The sequence below is a fragment of the Ambystoma mexicanum genome, chromosome 1p (assembly GCF_040938575.1).
Source record: "Ambystoma mexicanum isolate Mex_15411 chromosome 1p, UKY_AmexF1_1, whole genome shotgun sequence".
NCBI classification, from domain to species: domain Eukaryota; kingdom Metazoa; phylum Chordata; class Amphibia; order Caudata; family Ambystomatidae; genus Ambystoma; species Ambystoma mexicanum.
The window spans coordinates 1,108,542,446-1,108,562,614 of record NC_090921.1 but is presented as its reverse complement, the minus strand read 5'-3'; the positions used below and the strand labels follow the sequence as shown (position 1 = coordinate 1,108,562,614).

The following is a 20,169-nucleotide window of genomic DNA, read 5'->3' as shown; positions in this document are numbered from 1 at the left end:
GAAGGCCTTTGAGCTCTGGTCTCATTACGCACACTACCGAAGTCCTTGTCTTACACATCATGCAACACTCTGAACGTTTGTCTTTCGACTTGATCAGGGCTGCGCACTTCCCATTAATCCTCGGGATTGGGTGGTTAAGAAGACACAATCCTACCATTCTCTGGTCCGAGAACGTTCTGAGTTTCCAATCCTCCTTTTGCAAGACCAATTGTCTACCCCAAACAGAATTCTCTACAGTACACACCTTTTGTGGTGAAGATCCCAAAACTATCCATTGTTTGCCTGCTTATCTCGCTGAGTACACCGATGTAGTTACCGAGAAGATCCCCCTGGATCTTCCTCCGCATAGGCCAGAAGACTGTGCCATTGACCTTCATCCAGGGTCCTTGGTTCCGTTCGGTCGCCTGTACCCGCTAACCCTCCAGGAAAGACATCATTTGAAGGAATACCTGGACAAGAACTTAGCCAACGAACTCATTAGACCTTCTAAATCCCCTGCCGGTGCATCATTGTTTTTCATCCCCAAGAAGGACACCAAAGAACTACGTCCTTGTATTGACTACAGGGGTCTTAACAAGGTCACCATCAAAGATCGCTATCCTATGCCCCTCATTTCCGAGATCATTCAGGCCGTACATTCTGCCACCGTCTTTACTAAACTGGACCTGCGCAATGCGTATCACTTGCTCAGGGTACAAACAGGAGACGAGTGGAAAACGGCTTTTCGGACACCTTTTGGGTTGTACGAGTACCAGGTGATGCCGTTTGGGTTAGTCAACGCTCCATCTATCTTCCAGCGCTTTATGGATAGACTCTTCTCAGATCTCCTAGGCAACTCGGTCATCGTCTATCTCGATGATATATTGGTTTACTCTCGCACCCAAGAAGAACACTGTCTGCACGTAGTGGAAGTTTTTCACAGACTACAGGACCATCAACTCTCAGTTAAGCTGGAGAAATGTGTTTTCTCAGCATCAACTATACCCTATTTGGGTTACATTCTTTCTTCGGCAGGGATAGCCGTTGATCCTCGCAAAGTCAGTTCTATTTTGGAGTGGCCATCTCCTGCTTCTGTGAAGGACATTCAGAGATTCTTAGGACTCTCGAACTTTTATCGGAAGTTCGTTCCGAACTTCTCCCAATTGGTGCTTCCGATGACCTCTCTCCTCAAAAAGACCTCTTCGCCATTCCGGTGGACTACCGAAGCAGAAAAGAACTTCCAGCTGCTAAAACGATCCTTCTGTGTGACTCCTATATTACGTCAACCCAATCAAAGCCTTCCCTTTGTGGTGGAAACTGATGCCTCTTCAGCCGCTGTAGGAGCCGTCCTACTTCAGGAGTACCAAGGGAAGGAACACCCGGTATCATACTATTCCAAGACTTTGAATCCCAGTCAACGTAACTACTCTGTTATTGAGAAAGAACTGCTGGCAATGAAACTGGCCTGTGTAGAGTGGCGTCATCTACTCCAAGGGGGAATGCATCCGTTCACACTCCGAACGGACCATAAGAATCTCCAGGTGTTACGCCAGTTTGAATGCTACAACACCAGACAAGCAAGATGGGCGCACTTCTTCGCGCAGTTTGACTTTAACATCACATACATTCCGGGCAACCAGAATGTAGTAGCCGATGCCCTATCACGACGGAGTGATTATTTTATGGAACTGGAGACCAAGCCTGAGCTAATGTTTCCTGAGTCCCGTACCATAGGAACGTTGTCCGCGTTCCTACAACAAGTCAAGGAAGACTCTACCGGAAGGTTTGAGGCCGAGACCGGTCTAAAGAAGAAAATGGATTATGTTATCCAAGACGGTCTATACATTGTGGACAAGAGATTGTATCTACCAACCCCTTCTCTCCGGGAAAAGGCTCTATCCTGGTGCCACGACGCCAAGGTGGCAGGTCATCGTGGCATCTATAACACTCAGGAACTCCTATTACGCTATTTCTTCTGGCCTCGAATAAGGGAAGAAGCCAGGTTATACGTCCAGTCATGTATTACCTGCCTCCGCAATAAAGCCTCCACTCAAAGACCTTTAGGTCTGCTTGAACCGGATTCTATCCCTACCGGTCCATGGACCACTGTCTCTACCGATTTCATCGTAGAGTTACCTGAATCCAGTGGTTGTACCTGTATCATGGTTGTCGTTGACTCATTCACCAAAATGGCCCATTTTTCCCCCTTACCAGGCATACCAACCGCGTCAAGTATGGCCGAGGTGTTCCTAAGAGACATCTTCAAACTGCACGGGATTCCTACTAAGATCATCTCTGATCGTGGCAGCCAATATACTTCCCGATTTTGGTCCTCTCTCTGCGAAAGACTAGGTATCGAGAGGGCTTTAACATCCGGGTACCATCCCCAATCGAACGGCCAGACTGAACGTCTAAATGGTACACTTGAGCAATACCTAAGGTGTTTCGTCAATCAACGCCAAGATAACTGGGTTCAACTGTTGCCAACGGCCGAATTCTCGTACAACAACTCTTGTCATTCAGCCCTCGGTATGAGTCCCTTTTACTGCACCTACGGTTACCATCCCCGTGCCTTATATCCTTTGACCGGCATCGAATCCACAGTCCCTTCTGTAGAATCTATTGCGGAAAGCCTCCAAGAAGCTCATCGTAAGGCCAAACTAGGGCTCCAGGAAGCTCAAAACAGACACCGTTACCAGGCGAACAAACATCGGAGATCAGTTCCTGAATGGAACGTGGATTCCAAGGTCCTGCTATCGACCAAGTATTTACCAAGGTGGGTGCGCCCTTCCAAGTTGTCTCCCAGATACATAGGGCCCTATAAGATAACCCAGAAAATTAATCCAGTGGCCTTCCGCTTGCAATTACCCTCTCAATTACAACGTATACATCCCGTTTTTCACTCTTCTCAGCTTAAAGACTTTCATGAGGACAAATGGTCTCGTAGGAAGACTGCCGCTCCTGTGCCAAAAGGTCCAAAGACCGACATCTTCGAAGTCTCTCAGATATGCGATTCACGTTACCATAAGGGTCGTCTAGAGTATCTGGTCCACTGGAAAGGATACCCACGATCAGAAGACTCCTGGGAACCTAAAGGACATCTGGACTCGCCCCTCTTGCTACGCAAATACCATCGTAGTCACCCTGGCAAGCCAGGAGGGGTGGACCTTAGGAGGGGGCATACTGTCACGGCTCGGGGAGCCTGGAAGCTCTGGAATAGGTGGAAGCGGCGTACGGGTGTTCCGATCACGCTTCCTCTACCCAGTGCAGCGGTCTAGTCTTTTCTGCAACGTATCCCGACACAGGATATAGCCCGCCCCTTCCTGTGTTCGGGTGCGTTGCAACGCTCCAGTTTCGGCTGCTGCTTGTTTTCTCCGTGCTAGTGTCCCTGCTACCGTATTGTTTGTTACAGTTACCTTCCGGAGCTCGCTCCGATTCTGATTTCCTCCCTCTCCCCCTTTCCTCGCTCCCGTTCTCCATTCCCTTCCCGTCCTACCACCTTTACTACGTCCTCCTATTGCTTCTTTCCCGTGTTCCTTACCTCCCCTTCCGCCCGCCTTTGTTTACTATTATTGCCTTTTCCGCCTTGTCTACCCTTCCACCTTTCTTACTTACCTTCCTCCACTCGCCCTCTCTTGTTATCGGCTCCTTCTGTGTACAGCCCCCAGGAATACACTACGGGTTTGCCTTGCCTAGCCCGCTTACCTTGTTGCTGACACTTTGGACTTCCGAATTCCTACCGGTCTCAGCGTTTCCTCCTTGGAGACCTGTTTGTCAAATTTTGGAAAGGAGTGTGCCTTCTCTAGCAGTTTACTCAGCCCTGCAAGTGTCAAGTGCTTCCTACTACCGACGCATCTTCTACAGACCTCTGGGGTTTTTTCAGCCTCTGGCTTTTTCCCCTCACTCCGCGGCCGCGGAGGGTCACCACCGATCACCCTTGGGGTGTCACGGTGGCGGCCTCCTTCGGCCGTTCTCATCTACAAAAAAAAGGGAAGGACAAGCCTAAGGAGAACCGGACCCTGAATCTACGCCGGGGAATACGAGGTGAGGAGGAAAGGGAAGTAAGGGAGGCCGAGATCCTACAGGATCAAGAGGAGATTCACGATACCCATGACACCCTGCCTCCAACTCCCCGCAGAGTGCATATGCTAAGACAGGTCATGTCCGAAGTGAAAAAACTGCTCCAGAAGGCAGCAGTAGAACCAGTACCCTATTCTCAGAGGGGAAAAGGTTTCTACTCCCGATTCTTCCTCGTCAGAAAGAAAAACGGTCAATGGAGGCCCATCTTGGACCTGAGGGCTCTGAACAAGTTCATCAAGCGCATAACTTTCAAGATGGTAGCTCTACAAGGGGTGCTACCTTGGTTAAACAAGCACGACTTCTTGGCCACTTTAGACTTGGAGGATGCATATTTCCACATTCCGATCCATCCAGCACACAGGCAGTTCCTAAGGTTCACAGTGGGAGGGCTCCACTTTCAGTTTCAAGTGCTTCCGCTCGGTCTAAAATCGGCGCCAAGAGTTTTCACGAAATGCCTGGCACCGGTAGCGGCAAGTCTCAGGAGAGCAGGAACGGACGTTTTTCCATACCTGGACGATTGGCTTATAAAGGCAAGTTCAGCTGCAAAGGCTCGTTCGGCAGTGTCGAGGACGGTCGACCTCCTAAAAGAGTTAGGTTTCTCCATCAACCAGACGAAGTCCTGCCTCGTTCCCTGCAAGGTAGCTCTCTTCCTGGGAGCCGAGCTCGACTCCAGCATTCCCAGAGTGAGACCATCCACAGAGAGAATAGCAGCGATTCTACGCTTAACTTCGAACTTCCTACAGAAAGAGACAACATCTGTACGCTCTTACAAATCCCTTTTGGGCATGATGTCATCATGCATATTCCTCATACCGAACAGCAGGCTTCGCATGAGGCTGGTTCAGGAAGCTCTGGACCACCAATGGAAACAAGCTTTCGGATGCTGGGAGGACATTGTCCAGATTCCATCGACGTTGCACAAGGCCCTTCGATGGTGGAACGCTCCGAGGAATCTTCTACAGGGAATGCCGTTTCAAGCACCGACATCAACCCTCCTGCTGCGGACGGACGCTTCCTTATCAGGCTGGGGCGCTCATCTTGCGGACCTCCAAACCAAGGGATCTTGGTCGGCACAAGAGTCCCAGCTCCACATCAACGTGTTGGAGCTCAGGACCGTAAGGTTGGCGCTGAAAGCCTTCCTACCGGTTATAGCTGGTCAAGTTCTTACAGTCCAGACAGACAACACGACCTCCATGCACTATACAAACAAGCAGGGAGGCACGAGGTCTCAGATTCTGTCGCAAGAAGCCCAACAGCTATGGGCATGGGCCTTGCGCTACGGGATACAGATCAGGGCAGAGCACCTTCCAGGAGTGGACAATGTCCTAGCGGACAGATTAAGCAGAGAATACGCAGCGTCACACGAGTGGGAGTTGGACGACAGAGAAACCCGACGGATATTTGCCTTATGGGGCCATCCGCAGATCGACCTTTTTGCCACCAGGAACAACAGAAAATGCAAGATATTTGCGTCAAGATACCCCGAGCACCAATCGCTGGGAGACGCGTTCTCAGTGGATTGGTCGGGGAAGTTCCTCTACGCCTTCCCACCCATTCCCCTCATGTCGAGGGTACTTCGCAGGGTGAAAGAACAGGATTGTTCCTTGATTCTTATTGCACCCGATTGGGCACGGCAAGTCTGGTACCCGACGCTGAGACATCTATCCTGCAAAACCCTGATTCGTCTCTAATCACATCAATATCTACTGACACAACAGAACCGCAAGGTCCTCCACCACGACCCGAGGAGCCTGTCCCTCAAATCATGGTTCCTGAGCAGCGTAAACTGATGCACCTAAAGTTACCATCAGAATGCTGGGATATCATCAGGGCCGCTAGAGCCCCGTCCACGCAACTCACCTACACCAGAAAATGGACCAGGTTTTCCAAATGGTGCGAGACCTCTGCCATCGATCCCCTCACGGCCTCGGTTGATCAAATTCTGCCTTACTTGTTGCACCTGGCTAAATCAGGGCTCTCACTGTCCTCTATCAAGGTCCATCTGTCAGCCATAGCGGCCTACACAGTAACCGCGGATACGCAAGCCTTACTCTCCTTACCAGCGATCAAGATCTTCCTGAAAGGACTGATGCGTACTTATCCGCCTACACCTACACCAGTTCCGGACTGGAGCCTCAACACCGTCTTAACAGCCCTCATGCAACCTCCCTTCGAGCCCATACATAGATGCGATATGAAATTCTTGTCCTGGAAGACATCCTTCCTGGTAGCCATCACATCGGCCAGAAGGATCAGTGAGTTGCAAGCTTTGTCTTCGGAACCTCCGTTTACCTTGTTCCAGAAGGACCACGTCATCTTAAGGCCTCACCCGAAGTTCCTCCCCAAGGTACTTTCGGAGATGTCCTTCACTGAGCGCATTGTTTTAGCAACCTTCTTCCAGAATCACGCTTCGGAAGCGGAAAGGACATTACACTCTCTAGACGTTTCTAGGGTGTTGAAGTTTTACTTGCAAAGAACCAAGGAGTTCCGCTCCTCAAACCGGCTATTCATTTCCTTCTCTGGCCGTACCAAGGGCCAACATATATCCAAACAAAGCCTGGCACGCTGGGTATCGTCCTGCATCACCCACTGTCATCAGTTGAAAGGCGACCCTTTAACTAGACCGCCGTCTGCGCACTCCACCAGAGGAAGGGCGGCGTCAACAGCATTCCACGCAGGGGTGGCCTTGAAAGACATATGCAGAGCTGCCACGTGGAGCACTCTGCATACTTTCGCGAAACACTACTGCCTGACTGAAGATACCAACAGAGAAACTGCAGTTGGACAGGCAGTGCTCCGCCATCTCTTTGTATAAGGTAGGACCAGCCTCCTTTCCCACCTTTCCCGAAGTATGTAACCGTTGTGTTGCTGCATGGTAAAGGTTTGATCAGAAATATGTTTTTCTGTAATTATGCATATCTGTTTATAATGATGGCATGTTTTAACTGCTTGGTATTCTATTCAAGCATCTGAATCTATGAAAGATCCAATGCTGGAGAAGTCTTAGTTACTTACCTGTAACTGTATTTCTCCAGCATTGGTATCTTTCATAGATTCACATGCGCCCGCCCGCCTCCCCTGAGAGGCTGCTCCTATGCTCGGCATCCATCATACTGTAATCTCTACGGTTCAAAATCTGAAGATGGCTGCCGGGGGCGGAGCTTAAGCCCTGCCACCTCATTGGCTGGGGCCATAAAGGACCAAAGTGAGGTGGAGGGACTACATAATAAAGTGGCTCATAGGCTATAATGGGCTATGTACATGCACTGCTAGGTGGCAGTGTATATTTATATATATATATATATATATATATATATATATATATATATATATTTTAAAAAAAAATTATTATTATTTAATTTATCACCGAGGATTCCCAGTCTGACGACGGGGAATATTCAAGCACCTGAATCTATGAAAGATACCAATGCTGGAGAAATACAGTTACAGGTAAGTAACTAAGACTTTTGTTTCAGTCCCGGGTTGAAAGGAGTTTCCAGCACCCTCAGTTTCTTTTCACAGAGGGGCATGCCTTGTAGCTGTAGGTCAGGCTTATGGGGTGCCTGCAACCTCCTTCTGTGGAATGTACTCACTCATTCTGCAGTTGAACCCCTAAGGGTTTTCTGTCATCTCTTTTGTCTTTTCTTGTATTATGTTAGTTACCCAGTGATTAGAAATGATGAAGTGAATCCACTGAAGCTCAGATTATGTGAGCTTGAAGCTAGTGAAGCAGTGTTAGAAAAAAGTCATGAGAGCAGGAGGAGGAGTCAAGTGAAGGTAAAGATTTATGCTGGAGGAGTAAAAGGCCGAAATGAGAAGAAAGAACTTGTGAAGGAAAGGTTGGCTTTCTAGGAGAGGCAAAAAAGTAGGGAGGAAAAAGAAAAGCGACCCTAGAGCAAGTTGGTATAAAAAGGTAGATGAGGGAAGGAGGAGATAATTGAAAAAGCAGGCTGGGCTTGGCATTTTAATAGGAACAGAGAAGGAAGTAAAAAGATAACCTTGTAGAGAAGAAGGAAAATAACTGCTTAAGCAGGAAGAGGTTGGAGACAGAGGAGGGTAGGAGAGGGGGAGTAGGAGGGAGGAGAAAGGTGACATTGTAGGAGGTTAGCGGAGAAGCATGTAGAGAAGCAGAAGCACAGTGGATGCAGGGAGAGGCTGGAGCCAGAGGAGGGTCAGAGAGGGAGAAGAAGAAGAGGAGTAGGAACGGGACAGATTCCCAAACAAATATTAACCAGTCCAAATGGTCCAATACCTAGAATTGGTGCTAAGACGCAGTTGGGAAACCAGTGGGGCCTGAACTGGGGTGCAGCCAAGGTATGAGTGCTAGACAAAGAGAGAGCCTTGTTGACATGGGCCAAGAGATTGGCATCCCAGACAAGAAAGAAGAGACACTGCTAGAGGCTAGCTGTGAGCACTCAACTGGATTCTAGCTGGACTGGCGAGGCCACCAGAGAAAGTAAATAACATTTGCCAAGTAAGGATCCAAGCCTGGAGGGCACATTCTCATGGAGAGACTGTGCGTGGAAGGCTCATTGGGAACCCAGTTCGAAGCTGTTCATTATGAATCCAGGACAGGAGAGAAAAAGACTCACAATCGCAAACTGAACCGCTTGAGGATACAAAACGAGCTGGAGAAGTGAGCAGCAGACTTATGAAATGGCCAATCAGATTCTTTGGGGACCATCGGGCTTCCGTTTTTTCAGACACCAAAGGGAGACAGGGTCTGCTTGCTATCAGGATCCTGTTGAAGATTCCCCTGGCACTCCAGCCAGATGCTGGCTTTGGAAGATCCCAGCCCCTGTAAGGGTGTCTCATCTGAAGGCATTGTCCCTGGTGGTGGAGTGTGAGAGTACTGTAATGACGACTGTCTGAAAATTGACCCAGGACAAATAGGAAGATATAGATTGACATTGGTAAGTCAAGTCGCCAATGCACAGGAGGGCCATCGTATATTTTTTTTTAAACACTTTTATTAATTTATTCAAACAAACAATACAAACCAAACTTTACAGTGCATGAGTTAACATTTGACTTAATACATTGCATACATCTGTTCATTGCTTCCCTTATCCCACCCCCCATTTCGATCCTATCCCTTCTCACTTTCTGTTTCTGCATCCTTTGATAGGGTATCCCTTTCGGTGGATTTCGTTGGGCCTCTTATTGACCCAAATAACTATGCTACTAACAATTTCCAGGTCATCAGGGTCTCTGTCTCCTCCTCCCCGCTGCTTACTTCTTGCCACACCAGGGTTTCTGCCTCCGCCCATTTCTGCAAATCCTTCCATCATACCTCTAGTCGTGGTTTGTGACACACCTTCCATCCCATGGCAATCCTCCTCTTTGCAAGCGCATATGCCAGGTCTTTTCGTTTGCTCACATGCTTGAGCTTCCGTGGTCTAGGGACCCCCCCAACAAGCAGGCCCACACTGTATCGACCACCATCTTAACCCCATTTTCTGCTAGTTTGTGTGCCACTTCGCTCCAGAAGCGCTCGATAACCGGGCATGACCAAAACATATGCACCATACCCGCATTCTCTTCATCACATTTAGGACATGCTTGTCGCCCCGCATTTTTAAACCTAGATATCCTATGGGTGTCATATACGCCCTATGCGTAATATACAGTTGCATCTGCTGTAGTCTTGTATTCCTCAACACCTTCTTATGGTACCCTTGGGCTCGTTCCCACATCCCATCTTCCATCAGGGCCCCCACTTCTGCTTCCCAGTCTTGTCTCAATTATATTACCTCCTTTCCCACTTTAGACATCATCTCGTATATTCTAGATATCTCATGTCCCCCCTCTGCTATGTCATATATTACATCTATGGTAGCGTCTGGTTCTTCCTCCAACACCACTTCAGGCCACGTACTCTTAATTTTCCGCACCACTCTGTGGTATGTAACATACTGGCCAGCATGCAACCCGGTTTCCTCCCCCAGCACCTCAAAATCTAATATGGTCCCCTCTTGCCAGATATCACCCATTGTAGCTATCACAACCGGTTCCCAGTGGTTTCTGATTATCATCCTCAGTTGCTTTTCACCACCCGCCAGTGCAACTAGTGGTTCTTGCGGGGAACACGGGGATGGGTTCTCCATCATCTGGCATGCCCTACTCCACATCTTCCATCCAAGTACCATCATCTTTGGGCGCCCTTCCATTTCCGCCTTGGGCAGCCACATAATCTCTCTTAAATAAAATGGGACACAGTCTTGCCCGAACAACCTTGATTCAGAAGTCGCCTCCTCTGAGATCCATTTAGCAATATACTGCAGTTGGCTTGCTATATAATAAACTTCATAATTAGGCAGTTTTATCCCCCCTTTCTCATAGAAATTGTACAGCTTCCAGAGGGCCACCCTGTTCCATGTGCCATGCCACAGGAAATCCCTGCACATAGTGTCCAGTCTAATGAAGAACTTCTTTGGTATTCAATGCAGTATATTCCCAAAGTAATGCAGGAGCCTAGGTAGGACCACCATCTTCAGCATAGCCCCCCGTACCATCATTGCTAAAGGTAGTTTCGCCCAGAACATCATGCAATTTTCAATTTTCTTAATGGCCACCTCTGTGTTGCACTTATGCTCCTCCGCCACCGTGTGGCATATATCTACCCCCAAATAGAGGAAAAAGTGCTGACCTCCCAGGGTATCTGTAACACCGGTAGTTGTTGCAACGGGATCCCTTTATATCCACCCAATGGGAACATGCTAGACTTCTGCGGGTTCACAGCTATGCCAGACAACTCTGCATATCTTTCCATCACTTCCAATATGTATTGGAGGTTTTCCTCCGTGTGGCGCAAGTACAGCAACATGTCATCCACATATAGGGAGATCAGATGTCATTCGCCTCCCACCACAATGCCTATCATATCATATTGTTGTCTCAAGTATACCGCCAGGGGTTCCAAAGCCAGAATATCGAGCATGGGAGACCAAGGGCATCCTTGTCTGGTACCCCTGCGGAGTTGCCATCTTTCCAATATCACTGGTCCTGTTTTGACTCTGGCCAGCGGTTCAATATATAACATTTTAGCCCACTGTAGATGCCCAGGCCCCATCCCGTAACCAGCCATGGCCGCCAACAGCCATGGCCATTTGACCGAGTCGAAGGCCTTTATTGCGTCCAATGACACAATTGCCAAATCCCCTTCGTTTTCGTTTCCATATTCAATAACTCAATGGAGTCGTCTGTGATTATTAGATATGTTCCTATTCGGGACAAAGCCCGCCTGGTCGGGATGTATCAGTTTACCAATAACCCTCCGCAGTCTGCTCGCCAAAACGGCCGTCAACATTTTTCTGTCTTGATTTAACATTGACAGGGGTCTATATGAACCGCAGCTATGCCCCAGTTTATTAGGCTTGGGAAGCGGTATTATGATTGCTTCCCTGAGTTACACTGGCAGTCTGCCCAGCTCGTTTGCTTCGTTCAACATTTTTAATAGTGGGGGAGCACTTCTCCTTTAAATGCTCTATAGAATTCACTTGGGAGTCCATCCGCGCCTCGGGTCTTACTGGTGGGCAACTGCCTCACCACCTCTTCTAGCTCTTCTAACGTGATTGGCGCATCCAACTCCTCTCTTTCTTCAGCACTGATCTGTGGCAATCCTATATCTTCCAGTGTTTCTACTATCGCTGCGCAATTGCTCTCCCCTACATCCCCGTATAATAGCCTGTAATAGTCTGCAAACTCCTGGTTGACTCCCTCTTGGGTATCGACTACGCTGCCATCTTCCCTTGTTATTGTTCTAATCATGGGTCTGGGTGTCTCGCTTTTATATAGCCACGCCAAGATCCTTCCCGGTTTATCCCCTCCTGCATGCTGTCTCTCTATATATTTTTTATAATTAAGGTTACACAATCTTTCCTATTGGTCCGCACATTTTTTCTGCAACCTGAATGTCAGGTCGGTGTCTTCCTTAGTATTATCTCCACCTCTCAATGCCCTTTCCAATTCTTTTTCCGTCTCTTGTAGGTCAGCCAAGATCCCTCCCTGCAAGCCTTTAAATTTCACTATAGCTACCCCTCTTATCACAACTTTGAAAGCTTCCCACAACGTGCCCGCCGAGTCCACACTGCCAGTATTCGTTTCAAAGTAATTAACAATCTCATCCCTCATGTCTTCCCTAAAAAGGGGGTCTCTCAATGCCTTTGCTCTGAGGCGCCATGTCGGAATCCTCGCCCTTGGGGGTCGATATTGCCACTCAAGGATCAATGGCGAGTGGTCCGAGAGTACCCTCGCTTTGTATTCTGCCTGCGTGATCTCCGTCAGTACATCCGGTGTGACAAAAACATAGTCCAACCTAGTATGTAACTGCTGCGGGGCAGAATAATGCGAGTATTGCCTCTCGTGGGGGTGTTGTGCCCTCACACATCTCCGAGCCCAAAGTCCCCCAACAGCGTCTGCAACGCCTTAGCGGCTGGGGCGGGTCTATCAATTTTCCCATCGGATCGATCAACCTTAGGGTTCAGTATGCAATTGAAGTCTCCTCCCCAGATCACCGCACTCCCAACACACATGCCAAGGTTGTTGTATAGTGTTCTAAAATATGCCGCTGTGTTTTGGTTCGGGGCATACATATTTACAATACTTATCTCCCTGTTTTCTACCATTCCCCTCATGATGACCATCCTCCCATCCGTCTCAGCTATCGTCTGCACCAGCTGAAACGGGACATGTGGCACCACCCAGATTAATACTCCTCTAGCATAAGCCGAATATATACGCAGGTATAACATAACCTTGTTCCTTTTTAAGTAACTATTGAGCCCCCTGACGTTCCAAGTAATTATTTTAAGGTTCCCCATGGTCTATTAGGCTCCTTCTCCTTCTCCCAGCAGTGCAGTCCATATCCAAGTTTAATCCCTTTCTGTATAGGCTTGTATCCCAACTAAAAATTCCCTTAACTAAAAACACATCAAACACCCCAACTCCCCTCCATCCCACCTCCCTCCCCTGCCCCAACAATACCCTCCCAAACTGTTGCCCAGCTCCATCCCTGGATCTCAGGCACCCCCGCAGCAAGCCCTTTCTGGCAATAGCCTGTACTCGCAGCTCAGCAGGGTAAAGTCGCCCTAATGGCTACCTTATGACTATTTCTCAGGGGTAGGGTGCCATCATCTTGCTGCTCCTGTTTGCTTCAGGTTCCCCACGCTCCATGCTACCCAGTTTACATGTATACTTCAAGCACTATAATCCAGTCCAATAAATGGAGCAAGTCCCAGGATAGTACAATACAACTATCTATGCCATAGTCTTCTATGGGACTCTTCCCCCCTTTATGATTTCACCCTACATGAAAAATGCCCATCACTTATCGTGCTCCTCACGGTCCCATTCCCCTCCTCGTTCTGGGCAGCCCTGCAAGTCCAACCATGCTGCCGCTTCCTCTGGAGAGTCGAAAAAAAAACGCTTTGCTTTTATGCAAGACTTTGAGCTTTGCAGGATACAGTAACATGTACTTAATTCCAGCTGTGCGCAGCCTCCTCTTGACCGCCACATAGTTGTATCGCTGCCTCTGCACTAGCATGGTGTAATCAGGATACGCAGTGACGGTTGCAGATGCTCTTTCTATCGCCCCTCCTTTGCTAAAATACTCCAGAATTTTCTCTCTGTCTTTATAGTTCAGGATCTTTGCAATTATTGCCCTGGCGGGAGCCCCAGGCCGCGGTCTCCTCATCAAAGCACTGTGCACTCGCTCAACTTTAAATCCTTATGAAAGTTTGTCAGGCCCTATCTCTTGCAGGATCATATTTTCCACATAGTCCGTGGGGTCCTGACCTTCTTCCCCTTCAGGCAGGCCGACCACGCAAATGTTGTTACGTCTCGTCCTTCCCTCTGCCTCTTCTGGTGGGTTCTCCAGGTTAGCTACTTGCTGTTTCAATATATGGACCTCCTTTGTATTGCTTGCGCTGGCTTGTGCATTGGTTTTCACCGCACTCTCCAGGCCACTCGTTCTCTCCGCAAGCGCTCTAACATCTTGTCGCAGTAGGGCAACTTCTATTCCTACCGCGTCTATTTTGGCCTCCAATGCAGTCCGTAGATCCGTCATTGTTATTCCCAATGACGATTTCAGCTCAGTTATAGCTTCTAGGATCTGATGATTTTCCTTTGTCGGGTATCTCCCTCCGGCGCAACTGCTGCACCCTGTGCCAATGCAACAGGGGTCTGATGAATCTTAGCAAATACATCAATTGTGGGTTGTTTGCCCTTGGGCTTAGCCTCTCTCGCCGCCATTGTTCTGTCTCGCCTGTATGTCTAAGTCTAGTGTTGTAGCAACGTGCCAGCTGAGTTAGCTCATTCAGTTGTGAACCCACGAGGACAGCTGGAGCTTGGCATCGCTATCGTCTGAAACCTACAGCCGGTAGTACTATGCGCCGAGTTGTGTTTCAAATGGGTTGCGTCCTCCCACGTGTCTGATACCACCAGTGTTCAAGCTCAATTTTGTTTACAATGTGTCCACCACAGTGGCAATCTGTAGCTTGGACGTTCGTCCACCAGGGCATTGGATTTATTCCTCCTCTCCTCCAGCATCACCCCATTGCTCCTCGAACTCTCACAATACCTGTTGTCACACCAACCCCCTCGACGAGGGTTTGCTTGCAGTGCCAGTAGCCCACCCAGCACCTTTATTCAGTGCATACAACCATCCAGCGGCTTCTCAGGATGGGCCAGGCGTGGTTCTTCCTAGGTACCGCCTCATCCGTAATGTGCAGCACAGTAGTCTTGCGTGACCGTCTTCAGTACATGCACCCCATTTTCTTCGAGTTATACCCAAGGCCAGCACATTTGCCCAAGTTTGTGTCTTCGAGTAGATCAGTAAGGCGCTCTTTTCCAGCTGGTTGCACATGCGGCGCAATGTTCCCCTCTGCTATAATGACAGGAAAGCAGGGCATGCAGTGTTATTAGTTTTTATATTGAAGTGCAGCAGAAATATGCCGTGCATCTCGCTCCGGTTCTTCCGCTGCCCTTTATTTGTGAGGGTGATGTTTTCGCTTCCCCAGCCTAGTCTCAGCGAGAGCAACAATGCCTCCGCTTCGCCTGCTCCAACCCGGCGATTTCAGGTAATTGACAGTAGTAGATCCATGCCGGCTTCCTCGCACAGCGCGGGTCCTCCACTGTATTTTTCGCAACAATGTGTCCGCTCTGCCAGCCTAGGCTCAACAGCTGATCGTACCGCAGCAAAGGTGCACCGTGTGGTCCGCACTGGGTTCGCTTCAACTCGCGGAGCTTTGGTCGGCACAAACACTGCTACAATTGTTTCCGCTCGGGACACCTTTTTCCCATCAGATGCTCCGCTGCCGCTGCTCCCAGGCGCCCACTCACTGCAAACGTTGTGTCCGCGGTGCCGAGCGCTCCCGTTCCCAGTGTAGCAGTGGGCTCTGCAGTAAGAGCGTATTTCCAACAACAGCAGGCCCCACACAATCCGGTCCTCTTCTCCAGCCTTCGCCGCTCGGGTCTATATGGCGGCTTCTACCATATCAGGCTCAATTCCTTTGTTGCCCGCCATTTTGTGCCTCAGCATTTCGGTGAGGCCGCCTCCCAAGAAAGCTTCTTTTTCAACCTCCGATTCACTTGTAGTTTTCGATTAGTGCGGGGCACACGGTCCAACATCCATGCTTCAGTTTATGGGTGCCGTGAGTCGTTTTTCTGCGTGTTTTCGCCGGATCAATATCAGATCTCCAGGAGCAGCTCTACGAGACACGTCCTACTTCATGGCTAGTTAGCCACGCCCTCTGCCATTGTATGGTTAAGAGCTTCTGGGAAGAGGCCACTTGGCACGTTGGTTAGGAGAGTGCTCCCAGATCACAAACTGTTGCTTAAATAGAACACTTTGGACTCAGGACCATGGTACTATAAGGAGCCTAGCTCTAGACTTTTCGACTATTTCCTTTCACTTGTTTAGTTGCCCTTGAAGCCTTATTCTCTTTTTTCCTCCTTTTACCAAGCTGTTGCTCTAAAATGTGATCTTTTAATAATATACTGTGCACAAGTGCTTATAAATGTCACGTTTTTGCCATTTCTACCAATATTATGAGCGGGATAATCACTTTTGAAAGCATTGATGTATGTTTGTATTACAAAGGTAATTATTGTTCCATTAGATTGACAATCTGTGTTTACCAAAAAACCCTCAATCTGTTTGCCAAATATCTTCTGGTATGTGAAATATATTTTAGTAATCCAAATGTACAACTTAAATGAGTTTCAGTAGTTAGAGTAAAATAAAAAATGTGGAAATCAATTGTCAGTACAAGTGCTCATCCCACTGTAAAACATAAATTTCTGTCACAGGATGTAAATGTGTCCTTTGTTGTGCCCTGTGAAAATGACATGTAATATTAATTCTGCACCCTCTGGGTTGACAGGGAAGGTGAGGTTTCTCTTTGAAATGTGTGCCATGCACAGCCACTATTTGTTCTGGTCTCCAGGCATGTGAATTTTACATGGATCTATCTCTGTGTACAGTATGTCTGTGGGATAACTATGCATACACATATCTAAAGGTCTGTTTACAATGTATTGTTAGTTTCTGTATGTACAAAACATCTGTGATCCCTTTTTGGACAGCACATATCTGTTGTCTTCTGGTTTTGGACAACTGCCTTTTCTTTTCACATTAAATCACTTATGTCTTCCTCTCTTGTCTGCAGCACTGGTTACTCTGGATCCAGACACAGCAAGTAGATGGCTGATCCTGTCTGAGAATGGGAGACGAATGAGATACACAGAGAGAGCACAGACTCTGCCAGACAATCCCAAGAGATTCACTGCCTCTGCCTGTGTGCTGGGGCGCGAGGGGTTCTCCTCAGGGAGACATTACTGGGAGGTGCAGCTGCTGCAGAAAGCGGGAGGGTGGCGTGTTGGAGCCGCCAGAGAATCTGTGCACAGGAAAGGATGGGTCACACCTTCACCTGAAGAAGGAGTCTGGGCTGTGGAGGGAAGATGTGATGGTCAGTACCAGGTTCTCACTTCTCCCCGGTCCCCTCTGTCCTTGTGTGAGAGCCCAAGGAAGCTGGGCGTGTATCTGGACTACGAAGGAGGACAGCTGTCCATGATAAATGCAGACACGATGGAGCATCTCTACACTTTCACTGGGGTCTCCTTCTCGGAGAGAGTTTTCCCATTCTTCTCGATTTGGGGAGGAGCAGATCTTCGCCTTGTGTAAATTTAAGCTTCAGCCTAATGTTCCTGTCTTTCCAGGGGTTTCCAAGTCCCTGTTTTTTGGATTTAGGCCTCTCCTGGTGCTGCTTAAGAATAAAGAGATTTTATTGTTTCACAATCTCTGCTCTTCCTCTTGTAATTTCTCCTGTGTGCCAGAAGCCTCGTTGTGAAACCCCTCCTAAATGTTGACTGATGATCCAATCTTATTTACCAGATGAGGCAGTAGCATATGGCTTGTAGTTTCAGGAGCTAGCCCTTCTAATCCTAAGCATTCCTTATGTTATCTGTTTGTACTCCTACTTTTCTAAGTTAAGACTCCAATCCCACAGACCCATCTGCAACTACGTACAGCTATTTGCATATACCACCTTTGGGTCTGACAGATTGCAGTCACTGAATGTCACTCGTACTGCTCTCCTTATACCTTTCTTGCACTTTGAGGCCCAAAAGAGCTCTGTGGGTTGTTGGTCTCTGACTTTACTTTTGAAGGATAGTCATGGCAATACTCTCTCCACCTTCATAACGCTCAGTATGTGCACTGAAGATGTCTAGAGCATGCGACTCTTGCTGCCGCTCAGGTTTGTTAACAGTAGTTGGAATTTAGTCTATATTTTAAATATGTTCTTCACAAGGTCTTCATGTTTTGATATATTGGATTTTAGCCACATCACTGCTTGTTAATGTGTCTGCTGAGTCTTAAGACTGCCTCGTCTATGGCTTACCTTTGAACACATTGATGTTTGACCCTATTTACTTGGAATGATTTACTCAATTGCAGAAATACATCCAAACTCAATTTACTATGATTTTCATATTGACTTACGTGACATTGTGTAGTATGGAAGGGTGCTTAAAGTGCTCAGATTTCAAAAGTGGCATTCAAGCTCTGCCTTAATTCAGTGCCCAAGCATCTAACTAGAATTATCTTTACTAAGATCTTTCCCTCCGGCCAACTCCTGTGGGCCACCACTTAAGGTGATCTAACTTCGGTTGTCCCTCGACATAGTCTTATAGTCGGAAAGAATGGAGTCTAAGGCATTAAGGTTTTCCATCACCAATACCTTTAAATTCCTCTCAACAGAGTGGTCAAAATTAATTAGGTTCGCTAAAAGGCCAAGTCACTCAAAATTAGCGCCATAGCAGACTTAAGGATAAAGAGAATATTGTCATTGATATCTAGTAAGTCTGCATTTTTGCATCTCTGAAGCCAACCCCACAACTCCCAGTCAAGCAGAATGTAATTCATGATTACATAGTTGACTGTGGACCGCCCCAATATGTGAAGGAATTGGGTTTCAGAGATTGGTCTGTTGCTGGAGAGAATTGCTGTTTCATGTTTACGCTTTTTGGGCAAATCAGTGATATGAGTGGTAAGGAAACTTCTGAAATATTTTACTACTAAAAATGTATTCACAAAAAGAGTGAGGACAGTGGTTAATAGGTGGCACCAAAATGGATGATACTAGAAGGGAAAAGTTGATCAGACACAAGATGGGAACATTTATCTCACTGTTTTTCAAAATGCTAATTGGATGGAAGGAAAGGTTAGTGGCTGTACTACAGAAGGTGAATTGCGATTGAAAATCCCTATTTAAAAAGACAGTGGCATGCTTCTCAACTGTATAGTCCATCCTGCAGTTACTGCAAAGCTTTCAGTAGGGATCCTAGGCAACTTTACATTATTATTAGATGGTGTGGTAACTGCATGAGGTGCTGTGATTACCATGAAGTTCCAGATTTCACCCAAAAAAAAAAATCAGAAACAGTAAATGTTTCAGTGGGTTTTACAAGTCTTTGTAAGCCAGACAACATGTAGAAATGTTATACAAATGTGATTTTTACACAGCAATTTATGGCAACCTTTATGAGTAATGGAAATGGTGAGTTTGTCCATTAAGGAATTTGGTATTAAGCATGTTTTCTTGCCTTTTTCTGACCTTTACTTCTAAAATTGTGTAATCAGTGGAGCATCTTGGCTGTTTTCGATGAGCTATTAATTATTAGATGTTTAAGGGGTTCACAGCTCTGTGGTGGCTTAAAGTGTTCTGATGAAATGTAGATATTTTTGAAGGATATTTATGTTTGCGTTGCATCGCTTGCCTTAATCGAAGGAGCAAAGCAGGCAAGAAGAAGTTGGCAAATACATTGCCATTTGCCATTAGCACACAATTACTATGGGAACCAAAAGGGATCAAGAGTGAGGATACGTCTGGACTATGAAATCAAACCTGAAGAATTGACTAAACCCGGCACATACAACTCTCTAAAATTCGGATTGTACACTGATGGTGTGTGCAGTCTGTGGTACCAATGAGGCTAGTGGGTGTAGTGATGTAGATGAATGATCATTGACTTCACACTTGCATGCAATTGCTGTGAGCTTTACAATGTATATAGTACCAGCTGTGGAACAAACAACTTCTTACCACGTCAACTGTGAGATGGGGGCATTTTTCGGGAGTGCAGGTGTCCCATAAGAGGTTTGTTAAATATTGGGATGCGTATATCGATGAGAAGGGTAAAGATATTGTGGGTTAGGACAATTGATGCTAAAACGCCATGAGACATAGGGTTTTTACAAAGCAGCCATTAGCAAGAGATGCATATGGGCAGCTGAACAAAGGTTTCTCCATGAGCGTCAAAGGGACAGTTTTCCTAAAACAATAAGGAAGCTGTGCTGTGATCAATGAATGTGAGCACTAATCACAGGGAGTTTTCTAGATGGATGAATTGGGTAGTAAAACTAGTGAGATAAACACAGCGTTATTTGTGTAATATTTTACATGCTAAACTGTGATGAAAAATATTGAAGATCAGTGGGGGCATTGAGAAAACTGGGGCAATTGATGTGTGAAGAAGCATATTAGGATCATAGGAGAAAAGCAGGGAGATGTAAGGACAGGGCTCGGCATGTCGCATAGACAGATTAAA

The 20,169-nt window shown here is 47.3% G+C and overlaps 1 protein-coding gene across 3 annotated transcripts in view; it reads left to right on the top strand.

The window, feature by feature from the left end:
* LOC138448811 (uncharacterized) overlaps positions 1 to 17,356 on the top strand; it is a 1,325,760-nt gene extending 1,308,404 nt beyond the window's left edge. For all 3 annotated transcript variants that reach the window (XM_069604722.1, XM_069604724.1, XM_069604723.1), the window contains one exon: positions 16,728 to 17,356. In XM_069604722.1, coding sequence (XP_069460823.1) covers positions 16,728 to 17,242 — 515 coding nt within the window. In that variant the 3' untranslated portion in view covers positions 17,243 to 17,356. The remainder of the gene's footprint in view (positions 1 to 16,727) is intronic.
* Positions 17,357 to 20,169: the final 2,813 nt, after the last annotated feature.